Source organism: Hylobates moloch, unplaced genomic scaffold (genome assembly GCF_009828535.3).
Source record: "Hylobates moloch isolate HMO894 unplaced genomic scaffold, HMol_V3 SCAFFOLD_3, whole genome shotgun sequence".
In the NCBI taxonomy this organism is placed as follows: domain Eukaryota; kingdom Metazoa; phylum Chordata; class Mammalia; order Primates; family Hylobatidae; genus Hylobates; species Hylobates moloch.
This window is the reverse complement of record NW_026652278.1, coordinates 111,557,413-111,576,215: the sequence shown is the minus strand read 5'-3', so window position 1 is coordinate 111,576,215 and position 18,803 is coordinate 111,557,413. Positions and strand designations below refer to the sequence as shown.

At 39.1% G+C, this 18,803-nt stretch overlaps 1 protein-coding gene across 2 annotated transcripts in view; it reads left to right on the top strand.

Moving 5' to 3' along the window:
* The first annotated feature begins 323 nt into the window (after nt 1-323).
* Nucleotides 324-18,803, top strand: part of PDE5A (phosphodiesterase 5A) — a 137,160-nt gene continuing 118,680 nt past the window's right edge. The window contains exon 1 of one of the 2 annotated variants that reach the window (XM_032146506.2): nt 324-606. In XM_032146506.2, the coding sequence (XP_032002397.1) occupies nt 455-606 (152 nt within the window). In that variant the 5' untranslated portion in view covers nt 324-454. Of the gene's footprint in view, nt 607-1,409; nt 1,997-18,803 lie in introns of those variants that run through there. The other variant, XM_032146511.2, reaches the window with a different exon arrangement.

Genomic DNA, 18,803 nt, shown 5'->3' with positions numbered 1-18,803 from the left:
CCTTCCCTCCCTGGGGCACTCTGAGAACACGCCCAGTCACCTAGCGCGCCCCCCAGAAGCCGGCTCAGCACACGGCGCACCCCAGCGGCCGCGTGGCCTCCATCCAGCCGCAGCCACTTGGCTTCCGGAGAGCTCGCCGGGCGCCGCCGCAGCCGCCTCCTGGGAACTAGGGGACTCAAGGGCCTACAAGAGCCGAACACTGCCGGACCCCGGGGCGGGGGCGCGGCCGCTGCGCCTGGCCCCGCCCACCACACCTGGGCGCCCGGAGAACCGCGCGGGGCGGGGCGGGGTAGGAGGCTGGCCTGGCGCTCCGGCCGCTTTGCCGAGAGCCGGCCCGACTGGAGCAGGACGAAGGGGGAGGGTCTCGAGGCCGAGTCCTGTTCTTCTGAGGGAGGGACCCCAGCTGGGGTGGAAAAGCAGTACCAGAGAGCCTCCGAGGCGCGCGGTGCCAACCATGGAGCGGGCCGGCCCCAGCTTCGGGCGGCAGCGACAGCAGCAGCAACCCCAGCAGCAGAAGCAGCAGCAGAGGGATCAGGACTCGGTCGAAGCATGGCTGGACGATCACTGGGACTTTACTTTCTCTTACTTTGTTAGAAAAGCCACCAGGTAAGAAGAGGACCCACGGAAGACCCGGCTGGGGCATGGAGTTGTGACCCGGGGCTGATTTCTCTCCCTTGTTGAATTGTGCCCTTCGTTCACCCCTGTTCCCAGGCCCTTTGCTTTTGGAGTAGGTCCTCGGTCCTGTTACGAGGTAGAAACCTCAACTCTAAGCGAGCACAGTCGAAAAACTCAAGCGTCGGATTTGATACAACTTGCTCACAAAGTTCAAATACAAAAATGTTCTTGCCGACCTCCCACCCTCACCCCCGCCTCTCTTGGTATTCCCCGGGAACATGATTATTTTCATACATCCGTGCTCACGGGCCTTCCCCTAGCCCCTTTCTAGCCCTCTGGTTCCCCAAAATCCAATCAGCAAACCCCAAACAGTTTCTGAGCCCCTTCCCTGCAGCTCCGGAAGCACCATTTCCAAGTCGGTCTTGATGGCTCCGCTCCTCCCCCGTCCCCCTTCGCCCTGGCCCTGGCTGGGCGGGGAAGCTGGGGTTAGGGACAAGACCACGGGAAAGCCCAAAGGCAACATGACGGAACCTTCCCAAAGTGAGTGCGGTCGCCTTTTCCCCCCTTCCAGTCCCCTGCTTGTCCCGCGCGCCTTTCACTCGCTTTTCCGCCGAAGGCTGCGCCGCCAAAAGTAGAGCTCTGCAGAGGGGTTTGCGGCGTGCACACAAAGGGCGCAGGGGAGGCGCCGCCCGGAGCGCACCCCAAGGGGCAGTGGAGACCCCAGAGGCCAGTTCTTTCTGGTCCAGAGCCAAGCGCCGGGGCGGCCCTTGCGGAGGGCGGGGAGGAGGGAGCCTGTCCTTTTGGAGGCGGCTGCGCAGCGGGCAGTCGGAGCGCTCGTGGGAAACGCTCGCAGGAGAGTTGGGGAGGAATTGAGACTGGGAGCAGAGGGACAGGAAGAGTGGAGCGGAGAGTGCTTGGCGGCGGGTGCCCCGAAGCCTGAGGAGTTGATGCATAGTCGGGGTGCGCGGACTCCAGGACGCTCCCCTTTGCAGAAAGAGTCCGTGCCCCGCTGCCGCCTTCTCTGGGCAGCGGCCGTCGGGCAGCGGGTGCTGGCCGTCTTGGCCGGGAGGGTGACACACGCCAGGCGGTGATGGTCGAGGAACCCGCCCGGGTTCGACGCCCGGGTCCCACCCGCCGGCGAGCGGCCGTGGCTCTGCCGGTCGCTCCCCGCCAGGGGGCGGCGCAGCGCCGGGCGAGCGGGAGGCGACGGGCGGCGGCGCGGAGGCCGGGGCCGTGAGGGAGCTGGCTCCGAGTCGCCGACCTCACCTCACCTCACCTGCGCACGTTGTTGCCCCTACGGAGCCTCCTGGAGTCCAGGATCGGCGGAGTTCGAAAACGAACTTCCCACGTTTGCTATGTTGCCCTTTGGAGACAAAACAAGGTACTTCCTTCAGCATCCCCCTATCTCCCTTCCCACTTTTTCCGGGGGCGCGGCGGGTCTCGGGTGCTGGTTGGTGGCTCCCCGGTGGCACCAGTGGGACGATGTATCATTGAAAATTGACTGTGTAACTTTAGTTGTTGTTATTCTTTGCTCTCTTGCAGATGTATTAATGAAGGTCTTAAATTGGGCCCTTTTTAATCTTGTTTTTGTTTTGTTTTGTTTTGTTTTTTTTCCTAAGGAACATCCAGAGTTGGTGTCAATTTAGTCACTTTCAGGGTTTTTTGACAGAGTGGAAGGCTCCGGGATTAATCTTTTCTATTTAATAACCCAGCCCTTCTTTTAAAATCGTCTTCCCCCGCTTTCACCTTCTTCCTTCAAAATCTTAAATCTTGAGCGCCCAGAGGATAGCCCTGAAAGGGCACTTTTTTGCGAGTTTAGCTTGAGACCCTAAGGCCATGGAGGTCTAGAATGATCTGTTGCTGTGGACCAACAGTTTTCAGGGGTCACCTGCTCCTCTGAGGCCGTCTGCACCCACTTTCCTTTCACTCAGCGCATTCCCAGCCTTCTGCTCTCCTTGAGTTACAGCGCATAGAATGATCAGGGGGCCAGAGAACCAGGCCGATTTTTAAAAGTGTGTATTGGACTTGTTCTTTAGGCAAACTATAAACAGTTTAAAGAAAAAAAGTTATTGTTTAATAAATCAGCATAAATGTCCTTTCTTCGTTCCCTATTTTTCTTTTAAAGATGTAAACTAGGGATGGCTTTTTGGTCGTTTTTGACTAGTCATAGATAAGAACACTACACTTTCATAACCTACCAACACTTTGAAATTGTAGCAACATTTTATTGGAAAATAAATTGAAAGAGCTGAGTTACATTTGTTTTCCCATTACTTTTTCTCCCAAGCAGCATAGGATCAAAATCCTATTTCTCAAATTTACCATGCTCACTGTAAAATTTAGATCATCTGAGGCTCTAAAAAAACTTTTAAAAAATTTTCGGTTAGGGTTTTTAAATTACAGTTGATGTTGGCAACAGGCTGAACACTTTCTGTGATATATATATATATATGCGTGTATACATATTCTTAAGAAGTTATGTTGAATGTAAGTTGGAAAATAAAAGTGTAAAATATTTAATAGTGCAGGTCCTCAATTTTAAGAGTTATAATAAAGTGCTGAGAGTTGTCAGAGTAAAGAATATAACCTAAGAATTTGTGTGTAGCCAGAGGTCTTTCATGAAACAATATTCCAATTTGGTTTTATATTTGGTGGCATTAACAGGAGACTTAAAATGTGAATAAGAGGATGAACATTTGTTGATTATAAAAATGCAAACCACTAACCCCAGTGTGGTTCGCATTATTCTGGTAAAAACTTATTGCATACGTTTTAACTTTACAGCTAAGGATTTTTTTTTTTTTTTTAAAGTAGGAGCTCGCATTACTTTGCTTTTCCCCTCTTTTTACACTTTGTAAGTGTAAAATGAATATTGTATGTGATTCAGGAAACCCATGAAACAAAATAGTTCTGTAGATGCATGCGGCATGTTTTAAGATTTAAAATATATTTATATTCACCCAGATTGTCCATCTGCACCAGTAATCAGGCTTGCTGATAAAAACAATTTCTGCATTATTTAATTGTTGTCATTCGACGTTCATACATGATTTTCCATCCTTTTCTCAGACTAAATGATCTACACTCAATGGTAGTTATTGAACATCAAGGTTCTGGCATTCCTAAATTCTCAAACACCTGTGAATTTGGGTTGACCTTGAAAGCATTTATGCCATTGTATTACATTGTTTACTATCACTGTCTTCAAGTAGAGAGCTACGCATCTTATTAAAAGCTATAGGCTGGGCCGGGCACGTTGGCTCATGCCTGTAATCCCAGCACTTTGGGAGACGAGGCGGGCAGATCACGAGGTCAGGAGTTCAAGACCAGCCTGACTGACCAACATGGTGAAACCCCGTCTTTACTAAAAATACAAAAATTAGCCAGGCATGGCACGCGCCTGTAATCCCAGCTACTAAGGAGAATCGCTTGACCCCGGGAGGCAGAGGTTGCAGTGAGCCAAGATCGCGCCACTACACTCCAGCCTGGGCAACAGAGTGAGACTCCATCTCAAAAAAAAAAAAAAAAAGCTACAGCTTGGAGCTTTTTAGTTGTCACAACCTGTTTATGTCCATTTGAAGGTGTCAATTGAACGATTCAGAACATAGTCTGTTGGCATAAAAATTAATTTGAGGCCAATAAATCACATCTGGAAAACTCCCAGGTCACTATTGTAGACAATTTGCAGTCCTAAAGGCCTCAGCTACTGTGTTAATTGAGGGCTTTAATGCGTATGCCTTTACAACTGAAGCTTTCGTGGTGCTAATGCGGCTTAACAGCTGTTGTTATTCTTGACGGCATATTAGAATAAAGTTACCTTTCATTAATTACTAATCAGCTCTGTGATTGTGGGTGATGTTTTAGGTCATTTATATTGTAAGGATGACATGATTGACTTTATTGCTTTGTTTTGTACAGGCAAAAGCTTGAGAATATTTGGCATATACTGGAAATAAGAGATAGTAAGTGAGGGCAAGTTTTTATGACAGCTTGGATCAAAGTCCAGAAACAGAAGTTTTACACTCCCATATAGCTTTCTATGATAGACTTTATTTGACACTGCAAAGCTGTGCTGAATTAATTAAGATTCCTGGTCCTGTGTTTGGAATTCCGTCTCTCATTTTTTTTCCTTGTAATTTTTCTCTCACTTCTAAAAGCTGTAGCATTTTTATTGCACGGTATTTACAATACAATCAGATTATGTATATAAATATTGCTATGTATTTTTTAAAATTATTGTTTCTATAATTATATAGGAATATAAACTTTCCACAATTTTCAGACAAATGAATTGTTAAGCATATTTTGTGAGGCAGTTGTTAGTGTTGATGATAATAAAACCCTCTGGGCATTGACCCAGTCTAACTTTGATATTGTTTATAGTATTTTTATAATGGTAATTCTGGTGCAATAATGGCCTTTTTTTCTTATGTTGTTCATAACCAGGGTCCATATAACTAGCTCTAAGCTGCCTTTTAGTGTCCTTGAAGCACTCTTCTAGATTGCATTCTTCCTGCCTGGAGAAATCCATAGGAGCCCCTGAAATAATATTTCTCATTGCTCTTCTATCTGTAGTGTTTTCAAAGTTTCAAATTCAGACCCATGTTAGAGCCTAAACTACATGATTCCTAAAAATGCGGTAGAATTAATGCAGTGGCAATTAGTGTAGATGGATATCTTTAAATAAATCAATTTGCTTAGTATAACACAAACTTAAATAGGCTTGTGGTATCATTCAGTAGCTTTTTTTCAGTCTGTCATCTGATGATCTGTAGAAATTGTCAATATTTTCACACGTTTATGTCCTCAGCACCTCAAGATGAGGAAATTTTTAGTATTTTGATTATGCTAGCAACAAAATTTCCTTTTTAAATTATTCTGCTTAAATAAATGATTTGACTCTGGCCTCAAGTATCATTTATTTTGAAATATTTGGAATTCTTTTCAGGTTGTATAGGTAAAGCTTGTAGCTTCACCCTTATCTGATTATAGAGAGTGTGTCCTACTTTGAGGCACCCCTTCCTCTAGATTTGAAAATACAAATTAACTTAGAAGTTAAACCTATAATTGCTGTGTCAAGCTATATTTGTTCTTTGTTCCCACAGCCAATTGTGGGATAAAAACCTCTTCCTAGGATAAAAAACCTTTAGTAAGGACTGTAGGACAATTAAATAAATCATTGAGTTGATTGATAGTGAAGGGTTGAAAAATGACTAATTTGTGAATTTAGGATGCAGACTAGTTACTGACTTTGCAGGACTTCCTATGAAATTAGTTTAGCTGCATAGATGTAGATTTCGTTGGCCACTATTACAGCTGGTGAATGTGGCTTGGAAATATCTGTTATACCAGGTTCTCAGGGAAAAGTGCCTGTGAGCCACATACCTAGGAATAAAAATGGAAGAAAGTCTTTCCGTATGAGTCATTCATTTGATATTTAGCTCTGTAATCTTATTTACTGACTTGATATTCTCATTTTAAATTACTTTTTTTTTTTTGCAATGTAAGTGCTTAATTCATTTTCTCTGAGTGGTAGGAATTTATATTTGTTGCCAACCAAATGTTTAAGGTAGGTAAAGCTAAAGCAAACTGAGTGTTAAGTTTGTAAGAATCATTTTGATAAATATTCTAAAAATGTTTTAAAGCTTTTTTTTCTTTTTCTTTTTTTTTTTTTTGAGACGGAGTCTTGCTCTGTCACCCAGGCTGGAGTGCAGTGGCGCAATCTTGGCTCACTGCAAGCCGAGTTCACGCCATTCTCATGCCTCAGACTCCGAGTAGGTGGGACGACAGGCGCCCACCACCACCACACCTAGCTAATTTTTTATATTTTTAGTAGAGACGGGGTTTCACCGTGTTAGCCAGGATGGTCTCGATCTCCTGACCTTGTGATCCACCCGCCTTGGGCTCCCAAAGTGCTGGGATTACAGGCGTGAGCCACCGCACCCGGCCTTTAAATCTTTTAAAGATATATTTTCTCTGGTTTTTAGTTTGCAATGAAAATGCTTTTAAATGTTTTATGTGCCATTGTTAGCTTTTTTAATCTTCAGGAGAGGGGAGACTTTTCCCTTGATTCTGAATTATGAAGTAAGATTAACTTTTTGCAAATTATCTTCTCTGAATAAGTGTATTTTACCTAAAATCGGGAGAGAAAGGATCACCATTTGATATCATATTCATAGTGATAATTATAAAAAATAAGAATTATCTTCTCTACTTTTAGTTGAGTACCTATACTGAAAATATACAAAGAGAAAAGACCCTGACCTTCTGAGCTGATGAAATAATTAAAACACACACACACAGGATCACTGAAATTTAGAGTTAGTAGGGATCATATAATCTCATTTTTCTTTTTTTTTTTGAGACGGAGTCTCACTCTGTCGCCCAGGCTGGAGTGCAGTGGCACGATCTCGGCTCACTGTAAGTTCTACCTCTGGGTTCACACCATTCTCTTGCCTCAGCCTCCCGAGTAGCTGGGACTACAGGCGCCCACCACCATGCCCGGCTAATTTTTGTATTTTTTTTTATTAGAGACGGAGTTTCACCTTGTTGGCCAGGATGGTCTCCATCTCCCGACCTGGTGATCTGCCCGCCTTGGCCTCCCAAAGTGCTGGGATTACAGGCGTGAGCCACCGCGCCCAGCCAATCTCATTTTTCAAACTTAAGTAATGTACTCCTGTTAAAGAAAGACATTCTTTTTGAATTACAATATATTAGAAAGCTTTTGGTTGCAAGTGACAGAAACTCAACTTGAACCCATACAGAATTGACTCACATAATTTTAATTGCTTGCAGGATTGGGTTAGCTGTGAATTTAGCTAATCAAATAATCTTGCCAAAATTCTGTCTGTCTCTGAGTCTATCTCTCTCTCTATCTGTCTATCTATCTATGTATCTACCTATCTCTATTTATCTTTTCATCTATCTACTGTGTTTACCTGCCCTTCCTTGCATCTATTTATCTATCCATGTATCCATTTGTTCATGTATTCATCTATCCATGTATCTTTTGGCCCTGTGCTGTGTTGGCTTTATTTTCTTGCATGCTTCCTTCATGTGCTGAGAGTTTCTGCTTGTTAACTGTGTGTAGGTCTTAAACTTCTGATATTAGAGAGGTGCCTTCTTATCCATATCAGTCTTCCCCAGATTACCCTGGTCTTACCTGGGTCACATCCCAACTCTGAACCCATCATTGTATTCAGGAGAGTAGGGTTGTTTGACTGTTTTGTTGGGGCAGATAGCCCATAAGGTGATATGTCATTGAGGAGGGTACATTCCCGAAAGAAAGTGATGTGGGCAGACCCAGAAGTTCTAGATATCTACCATACCTAGTGTTGACTTCCTTTTATTTTAATGTTAGTGAAGTGTGGAATTCTTAGAAGTAGAATAAATAAAAGCAGATATAATTTAATCATAGTTACAAAATTTATGCAACTGTAATGCCAAAATACATTCTCAGTTAATTACGAACAAAATGATAAAACCACAGCCAAATGCAGATTTACAGCATTCATTAAAACACTCTTGCAAAGTAAATATGGTTTTAACTACCTGAAAAACAGTATGGTAGGTCAGCTGGCCTTTGCTACAATTTGGCCTATAATGATTTCACTTCTCCCACTGGGTGTCTCTGAACAATCATGAAACGTTTATTCCTCTAGCACAGCATACCAGCTTTCATTTTTTACTTGCTATGAAGGCATATATGCATATTAAATTTACCTCTTTTATTTTCTCATTAACAGAAATATAAACCTTAGAACTAAAATTGCAGGGCAGTAGTTGGTAATAAGATAGTCATCCCAGTAATTGAAAGCAATTTCTTTTGTTTTGATTATGATTATTGTGAAAATATAAAATTAGAACATTTTATAGAACAAAGTAAAGATCTTCAAAACATACTTGTTTTGAATTCTGAGGGCTCTCAAACCTCAGATAAATGCCATTGTAGTCCAGTCTCTCCCATATCTAAACTGCAAAGCCAACTGATTTACATGTTTAGTGCATAGATTTGAGTTATTATGTTTTCTTTCAGAAGTGGTAGGTTTTCCTTTAAGCAACTTCTTTTATACCATGTGTTATGAATGCACAGAAAATTACAAAATATTTTGTACCTTCCAATTCTCAGTCAAATTTGAAGGTAAAATCATATGAAGCAATTCTGCATTTTAAGCTTCTCAGATGTTTTCATAGCTGGAGCAAACTTAGAAATACTAAGTAACTTTGGGCAGACTCTTTATTTCCTTACCATGCCAGACCCAAGCAAACTACTCACTGCAACATCAGAGTAGAGGTTATTGGAGGATATCACTTAGAGGTGTCCAAACTCTCCCATTTTGTTTAATAATAATCTGTTAATCTCTTAATCATCTAAACCATTGCTTCTCAAAAGAAGATGTTGGCATTTGGTGGTGACGCTTTTTTGTTGTTAGAGGCCGTCTAGTGCATAGCAGGACATTTAATATCCCTGAACTCCAGACAGTAAATGCCAGGGCCACCCCCATCCATGTGATGGAAAATCCATTCCCATACATTTCCAAATACCCCTCAAGGGTTGGCACCACTACTTGATTAGGAGCCACTGTTGTGAACCCTTTGAAATTGATTTCTGTTTATGGTGAAGGACCCTAGATAGGACAGCCTTAGACTTCAACCCCAGACCTACTTTTCTAAGAGGAAGACTTTAGGTGCATTATTTACTTTCTCTGTAAAATGGAGATAATGTCATTTACCTCATAGTATTCTTAAGAAAATTGAAGGAAATAATGCATGTTTCCTTATCTTTTTAGTGGTGATTTTCAGTAGTTTACCATTTTACCTTGAGTATCATCAGTGCCTTAAATATAATCACAAACTTTGATAGGCATTTGCTTATCCTGGTAGATGGGAATTAAGTTCTGACAGCATAGTGATTTCATAGACTTTAAATGTCATTTTCATTTTTTAGATGAATTTTATTAAGGTTTGAACAGAAGCTTTTATGGGATTATGTAAGGTACTGGAAAGGGAACTGGAATGGGAGCCCAGACCCCCAGATCTTGTTTCCAGCTTTGCTATTAGCTAACTTTGTGACTCGCTCAAGTTAATGAACCTCAAACTTTAAGAGGGGAGGTGAAAGAGGGTGAAGACTCAAGGCGGAGAGATTCGTAAGTGAGCTTAAAAATCTCTTTCAGCTGTAAGAGTTCTTTATTCTCACCAGGAGAGCTGAGTATCGATTTCTCAGATTGAATAGTTTCATTCTTTTAAGTATTTTTCCAAATTTGAGTAGTGGATCCAGGTCAAATTATGCAAACAACATAACTAAAACTGTATAAAATAAGGATCCAAGAGCAGGAAAAGTAGCCAACATGACTTTTTATGTGAGTTATTTTGTGTTTTCCCTACAGATAATTTTAGCAGATTTCTATATAAGTTATCAATCATACTTTCCAGTCAGAAAATTTAGTATACTCTTTGCAGTGCCGGTATTAGTGATTAATTCACATGACTAATGAAAAAGGCATTGAAAAGAGAAAAGAGAATGGCATTTTAGTAGCTGACTTATAAACACAAAAATACACCCTGCAAATCTCCTCCAAAAGTTACTGCTCAATGGACTTGCTATATGGACAGTTTTGAGGTCCAAGGATTGGTATCACCCTACTTTTAGGATTTATCTAAGTAAGTACCCCTGGATAAGAACTAAAACAGCCAATTTAATCCATAAATTACCTATAGCAGAGTGTTAAAGCATTGTTTTATCAGATATTAAAACTGTGCTCCAGTTTAGAATTAATTATGAAATATTGCTATGGTGTTCATCATAGGTAATTATTGTATTTTTTTTACATTTGTTGTCAAACAGTTTTAACTTTTATATTTTGGGAAAAAATAGTCCCCAAATCTATAACTTATTTTTTGACCAAAAAAAGCCTCTAAGTAGTACTGAAAAAACCAAATTATATTCTTGCATTTATTTTTGTCAGTTAAATGTTTATCACCTAATCTTAATATAAAATTCAGAAAATTGTGTTATATGTAAGTGTAGATATTAGTCTGAGGAGTCCATTTTTTAAGTTGTAGTTTGAAAAAATACATGAAAACAACTCTCTCTCTCTTTTATTTTAATATAAAATGCTACTGTAGAGAAGTTATTGCTTTTAAATTAGGGGCTTAGGAAGAAGCAAGAGCCAACATCTACTTATTCTGCTGTATAAATCCATTAAATAATTTTTCTTTATTTAAAAAAACCAAAAACTTAGTTTAAAAAATATACTCCACTTAATATTCAGTTAACTTAAAAACAATAACTATCATGAATGAAACACTGTGTATCTGACTCCAGCATGATTTCCTTTACTTTTATCATGATCTCCATTTTACGAAGAGAGTAAATAATGTACCTAAGGTCATATTCTTAGAAAGAGGTGATTCTGGGGTTAAAGCCTAAGTCTGTCTCATCTAGGGCCCTTAACCACTGTGCTATACTGAAGGTCAGTGTCAGTATTAATGCAAGCAAACCAAAGGCTCATAGATTTAATGTCATGAGGTTTCTAACTCAGGAAGAGGTTAACGTTTTCTTCTACGGCCTCTTTCTGTGGAAGCACATATTTAATGATGTGCCTAAAGACTTTGCCCAAGTGAGTTTAGTTTCCATATATAATTTCAGAGTATAAAAATTGGGAAATCTCAAATGACATTTTAAAATAGAGTGGTTGAAAATTTCAGTACTAGGCCATTATAATTATCTTTTTAGCATTAGAACACAAATACCCTAGTACAGTATATTTTCAAAGGATTTTTATCCTTTGATACATTATTTTAGGCCAGAGTGCAAAACATATTAAACTAGTTGCTCTACGAGTAGGTTTCATCTAGTTATATTTTTAACTCGTGAGGGTTATTATGTTTATATCAAAAGTTTACTTTGCCTTGTCAATTTTTCTTCTCTTTTACTTTTCTAGTTTTCTTCTTACTTTTCTAGAAGCCAAGAAATATTCTATAAACCTTATAAAATATTTTAATTAATTTTCCATTTCAAGACATCTGGAATATTGAATATGTATTTTAAAGCCTTTCTGTCTTTTTCAAGATTCATTTTGTCACATGAGTGAGCAGTTCCACTTTGGTAGAAAGTGAAGTTATTGCCACAGGGAGACCCTTTGGACACAGACACGTGTGTGTGTGTGTGTGTATGTATCCCTTTAGCTAATTATATTTGAAATGCAGTTCCAGGGCTTGCATCCCTCCATCCTGTCAACAAGTTTTGTAGTCCTATTTAATACTTCTAGATAGAGGGCATTTGGAAGAAGCCGTGACTTGTGTAGATTAGTGGAAAATTTCTAAAAACCCAAAACATAAGTTGTAGTTTTCTATCTTGTGATAGGTTTATAATAATCTTGAGTGGAAGCGATAAATTGGAAAGGGGGGAAGGTTTTGTTTCTTCCCAGATTATATGCCATACAGTTAGGTTTAATTTTTTTCAATGAATATTATTAATCAATTTATGAACTTTTTAGAGACTGTGAGATGAAGTGTACCCGATATGCAATACAAATCTATTTAAATATCCATAAAAATGTATTACAATACTAACTTGGCACTATTTAATTTAATCATTAACTTAATTGAGTCCATCATTTTAAGAGTGCCACACTTTTCATTTAGTTACAAAATATGAGCACATAGTATGTGTAAAATGAAATAGCATTTATTTTTGCCGTGTGTAATTTTGATAAAATAAGCTCTTTGTTAAAACTATTGTAAAAGTTGATAACCATTCACCTTCTAAGCTTCCTAACCTCCAGAATTCCTTTTTTTTTTTTTTATCATTCACGAATGAATTTGTTCATCCCTTTGTATTACTAAAGACACAAAATGTCTGTCAACTTTTCGCCTTTTCCTGCAGCAGCTGCTGGAACCAGGGTAGTGCACATGCTCATTAGTTTTGCTGGGTGCTCCACTCACACAATAACATCATCCTCTTGACGGGTGCAGTGCTGTTAGCTTCATTCATGAAATCAAAATGTGTTAAACATTATGCTTAATGACACTGACTTTTATATTAAATCATTATTTTATAAGCAGTTTGAGCTGCAAGAGTCTTCTGTAAAGTAGAATATCTGGATAATAAACTTCTGATTTGATTCATTGTGTAAAAAGTTTTGAGAGTAAGATTTGAGTCACATTTATGACAAGAGCTCATAAAAGGTTTTAGTCAACTTCCATTTGGTTTTATTTCCTACCATCTAATTAATATGAATTTTGGGGTTCTTTGCTTGCTCAGTATGGAAAAGGATATCTTCGTGAGCCTTAAGTATCATCTGTGGAATATGCAAGTTTGAAACAACAGGTTGTATTGACATTAGTGTTATCTGAAAGGAATAACTTCCAACAGTGATTTTGGGGTGCCCACCAGGGTTTCTAAATATCTCAGGATGTATTGTAAAAGTTTAAAAGCAAAACTAAATTCACTCTTGTTAAAAGGGTATGTAATACAACTCATTTATGGGTAAGAATTTTTTGTGTAATAAAATATGTAGGAAATAAGTGATTGGAGGATAATAAAAGATTTTGGTGAGAAGAGGGGAAGATATGGATGTGATGTAAAACTCAGGCTCTTATCATTGACTATAAATTATTGGCTTCAGTGTTCATTGTATTTTCAATGGCTGTGGCTTTCTTTGAAGTGTTGTCTTTCATTAATAGCTTTGTAAAAGTTAGATCAACTGAAAGACTTCAAGAGGGCAGCTAGGCTTTCTTCTGATTGCTTCCAGGTTTGCAGGGCAGTTAGCAAAGATACACTTAATACATGAAAGTAGAGAGTACAGATTATTAGTACAGATACTTCAATGGAATTTGTTTCTGTTTTGTTGTTTTTGCTCAGATGGCTATGATGTAATTTAAAGTGTTCTCTTTTTTTTTCTTTTTTTTTTTTTAACTTAGTAGGATTCGGTCAAGAATGCCATTCGAAAGTATTTGCTTTGGCCAAGGACTTTGAGTGTTCATGGTGCATGTTGCTGGCCTATATCCAAACCCAGTTAGGGCCCCTCAACCTGTGGGCTTGTATCACCAAAAACAACCTTTTTACTGTCATCCTTTTTCTGATTCTCTTGGCTGACCTTTTTGAGGAAATAACAGCCATTGCTCCTTAACCCAGCCCTTTGTCTCCATTGGAATGAGTACTAAGGGTGTAAGAGATAGCAAATTCTTAGATATGTTGAAGAGATTTTGAAATGCTTCCATGTGCATTTTCTAATTTGACTCACACATCAACCCTGTGCAGTGAGTAAAGGAGCCAGAAGACTTTTCCCCTATTTAAAAATGAGGAAGTTGAAGGGCAAAAAGAAGTTAAGTTGATGGACCCAAGGACCACTTCTTGTCCTATTCATACCGCAAGCTGTGGTGGGGAGTCTTAATAGCCTGTTAATACAGCAGCCCGTTTTTACCACTGAAGATCTCAAACTCCAGTGAAAATGAACTCCAGAGAAGTTGTGATTGTTTCAGCATGAGATCCATGTAGTGTTGCAGCTGGAACTAGAATTATCACCTAATTGTTAGTCTGATATTCCTGACTTTATACTCTGGTAAAGACAGTCAGCACCTTACACTTCATAAAAGGCCAGAACTGGTGCTATTTTTCTTGTTTTATCAGGGATGAAATGGAAACTCAGGGGAAGAAAATTGCTTAGTGCTAGTCACACATCCTATTAGTAACAAATGCTAAGATTAGAACCCAGAACTCATGACTGAAAGTGCAGCCTCTCAATGCTTTGTAATCCCAAGAATTTTTGTCAATTAATAAATCTCCCTTTTATAAGTAGATTGCAGTTTGTTTTGTTCCTAGGAAATACATTATGTGGGATGGTGTTTAGAGCAAAATGAATGAACTTGATTTAAGGAGATATTTTATGCTCTAGTTTTACTGCAAATTATGAATCCAAGTGCTTTCAACAGATTCAATTATCATACACAGGATTACAGTGTGGTAGTCCTTTGTGCGCTCTCAATGATAAAATGAGTGATTTGATAGCCTGGAACTTACTAGTATGCTGCATAGAACCTGCCTTCTCTTTGTTGCCTATCCACCAACAATTTCAGTTAGGAAAAGCTATATAGAATAACCGGAGTGGCCAGATCAAATACAGGACACCCAGTTCATCTTGAATTTAAGATACTACTTATACTGAAAACTTATTCATTATTTTTCTGAAACTCATTTTTAGCAGGTTGTCTTTTTTATTTGCTAAATCTAGCAACTCTGGGGATGACTTTTTCTCTAACACATTTATTATACTTCTTTTCAGTACATTGCTTTAGACTTATAAAATGTGACCTGTTTTCAGAGAAACATAGATATGTTGGAATTTATCTAGTTTTTTTTTTTATGGACACTATCCTTAAGAATCTTTGTTCCCTGAGTCCTTAGAAATAGTGTTTTTACCCTAAGAGAACAGTGTGTGGTCCTTTTATGACCTGGAGGTAAAGGATTTCATTTGAACATGTGTCGTAAGTCATCTTTCTCTATGCCTTCTCTGCTTGAATTTGATTTTTACTTCTAGATTCAGCTGGATGTTACGGAGAGCCTTCTTCATGGCAAGCACTGATGCTCTGGGAACTTTTATATTCTTAATAGAGTATAGTACCTGGAATAGGAAACCTGGATTTGATTCCTGGTGTTGCCACCAAATAGTAGAATGGGTGTGGTTCAGACATTTAATTAACTTCATATTTTAGAAAGTAGGATCATTAATGCCTGCCTCACCAGGTTTAATTAAAATTATGTTTTTTTCAGTAGCACTAATGTGAATATTTTTCAAAGCCCCCTAGAATTAATAAAGGGAAGGAAAAATAAAGATCCTATCCTAGACCATTGAAGTGATTACCCAGTCAGAACTACTACTGAGGTTTCTGGATGTCCATCTGTTGCTTTCTACTTTTATATTGGACATGTTCACAATCATCTTTTCCGTTACTTATTTGTGTACATTTACCTAACTTTATATGCCAGGAACATCCAATATGTATATAACTTCTGAACACAATATAAACTTTTAAGTTTGAAAGGAAAGATCATGATAATTTTTCTGGAGTTGCTCATTATTCTGTCCCTGGTGCCCAACATAGTACCTTGTGGAAATCTCTGTCTTATGGGAATAATTCATTCCAGAAAAAAAAAGACAATTAAAGTTAATTCTATCAAAATAGAAACAAATTTCATGAGAAGGTTTTGATTGGAGCTTTATCTTGAAAAATAGAACCACAGATTATGAAAATAAGTTTATATTTGAACTATTAATAATAAAATTGAGATTGTAATGACACTCTGCTAATTCTTAGGATGAAACTCTGCTAATTCTGTTAAATAAATTGTAACAGAGTATAGCCATAAACAATTATCTTCAGTTCATGTTTGGCTTTTGCAGCAAGGTCATAAAGATAATTTTCTCCCTAAACTAGCTTTTTGAATTAATATTTGAAGGCTTCATCAGCTTTGCCCAAGGGGCTTTCTTAATTCAGAATATAATTATTTGACTAATATTCTCTTTGTGAGTATCTGCTATGTCATTTTCCTTATTGATTGTTTCTTCAGTTGTTAGCTGGTCTTTAATTGAGCATAACTCTTAATTGTCAGTGGCTTTGTGTAATATTAGAAGGATTCTCCAACATCACTTTAATCTATGTCTAGAAAATCTATATTGTCTTAGTCCATGCTGACTGCTATAACAAATAGCTTAGACTGGATAATTTATAAACACAGATTTGTTGCTCACAGTTTCAGATGCTGGGAAGTCCAAGATCAAGGCACCAGCAGATTCTGGTGGAGGCTTCTTCCTCATAGATGTCAACTTTTATGTGTCCTCACAGAAGGGCAAAAGGAGTTAACAAGCTCCCATAGGCCCCTTATAAGGGCCCTCTATTAGGTTGTTCTTCCATTGATTTAAAGAAATACCCAAGGCTGGGTAATTTATAAAGAAAAGAGGTTTAATTGGCTCATGGTTCTGCTGGCTTTACAGGAGGCAGGGTGTTGGCATCTGCCCAGCTTCTGGGGAGGCCTCAGGAAGCTTTCAATCATATGGAAAGTGAAGTGGAAACCTGCATATCATATGGGAGAAAGTTATAGCAAGAGCAGGAGCAAGAATGAGAACGAGAACGGGATGGTGGGAGGTGCCATGTACTTTTAAACAACCAACTTTTAAACAGGGCCCTGAACTCACTCATCATGAAGGGGATGGTGTGAAGCCATTCATGAGGGATCTGCCCCCATAATCCAATTACCTCTCTAAGCTCCACCTCCAACACTGGGGATTACATTTCAACATGAGATTTGGAGGGGACATCCAAACTACATCAGGCACTAATCCTATTTATGAGGGCAGAGCCCTCCCAAAGGCCCCACCTCCTAATACTATCACCTTCGGGGTTAGGGTTCAAGAGATGAATTTTGTAGGGACATACATTTTAGACCATAGCTTATGTCTTATATAAGAATTTTAATTTCAATTTGCAGGGGATTTGTATTTGCATACGGACTGAAGTATTTTTCAAAAATCAGCGGAGTATAGATATTAGTCTTAAGGGCAAAGGCTCACTTCATTTGGCCATATAGATTGTGCACTGCAGAACTCCAAGGAATGCTAAGGGAAAGATGTGTGAGAAATGAGTTAATTTTATTTGTGGTTGGTTCATCAGTGATTTTGATGTTATGAAAACATATGTTTTCCTCTGCAAGCATGTAATTACAGGGACTCAGATAATCAATAATGTGGTCATGAGAACTCTCTTTCCCTACCACCAGTGGTTAATACAGATTGTTGATTGACTGACTGAGTATGCTACATATGCTTTTCCTATGTCATTTAATATTGAGTTAATGTCTCTAAGAAAATATCCGTAAGCAACATTTATGAGACAAATAGAGTAATCACAAACACATAATGTAGAATTTTTAGGCACTGGCTCTGCTTAAGACATATGCTGCGCCAGGCACTGCAAGTATACAAGCATAAATTAGTCATGGTCAGTTGTGAGACTTACACATCCAAGGGTTGATGAACAGTAATCGCTAAAACACAATGTTGATTTTCTGTAATAAACACTCCAGCATTTAGATATTCAAAAGACTGTTGTACCTTTTGATGCTTCAGGAGGCTTCATTTATTTATTCATTTACTTCAAGAAATATTTTGAGGACCTACTACTGTATGTGGTAAGCATTAATCTAAGTACAGGAGATGCAGCAGTGAACACATAGCACTAATGAAATATCTAGTCAGAGGGGATAGATGATAAAACAACAGATTGATAAACAAGAAAAATAGCAGATAGTGAGAATTTAAATTATGTAGGATAAGAACATGATGTGTCTGGACCACTTTAGGTGGAGCAGTCAGAGATGACTTGTTTGAGCAGGGGATGTGGCAGTGGATCAGCCACGTGCCAATGAGGGGAGAGCATCCCAGACAGGGCAGTTAGAGCTTGGTGTGCTTCAGGAGCGCCAAGGATGCTGGCATGGGCGAGAGGAACCTATTTGTAGGGGATTACAAGAGCTCAGGTTTTATTCTCAGTTCAATGAAAAGCTAAGTAGGGTAACGAAGATGTTGACATACTTTGCTGAAAATTTACTATGGCTGCTGTGTGGAGAATGGGATTGCAAGGGGGTAAGTATAGGATCAGAGAGATCAATTAGGGGACTATGGCAACAAGCCAACTGAGAGATAGTGGGGTTTGGACCAGGGTGGTAGTAATGGAGACAGAAATAAGCAGATTGGGTTATAGGATTTTGGAAGTCAGGTTGACAGAACTTGACTGCGCAACTGAATGTGACAGTTGAAGGAAACAGAAATTTAGAGTAATTCCTATGTGTTTGGTTTGAGTAACTGTGGAGGTGATGGTACTCCATATGTGGGAAAACTGGCAGGGAGTAAGATGAGGCAAGGTGAGATGGGTAGGGTCTTAGGAATTCTGTTTTCACCATTTTAAGTGGTCTAGATATCCACGTGGAGTTGTCAAGTAGGCAGTTTAATTTAAAATTCGAAAGGAGATCTCCATTTCCCATTGAGAAGATAAGAAATAAGTTGGGGCTAAGTTTTGGGTTTGTGGCTGAAATTGTTAAAATGTCTATTTTTATATTGATTTAACAGTTTAGTAACATGTCCACATTTAAAATCACATCAGTTATATTAACTTAGACATATTGCTTTTTTCCT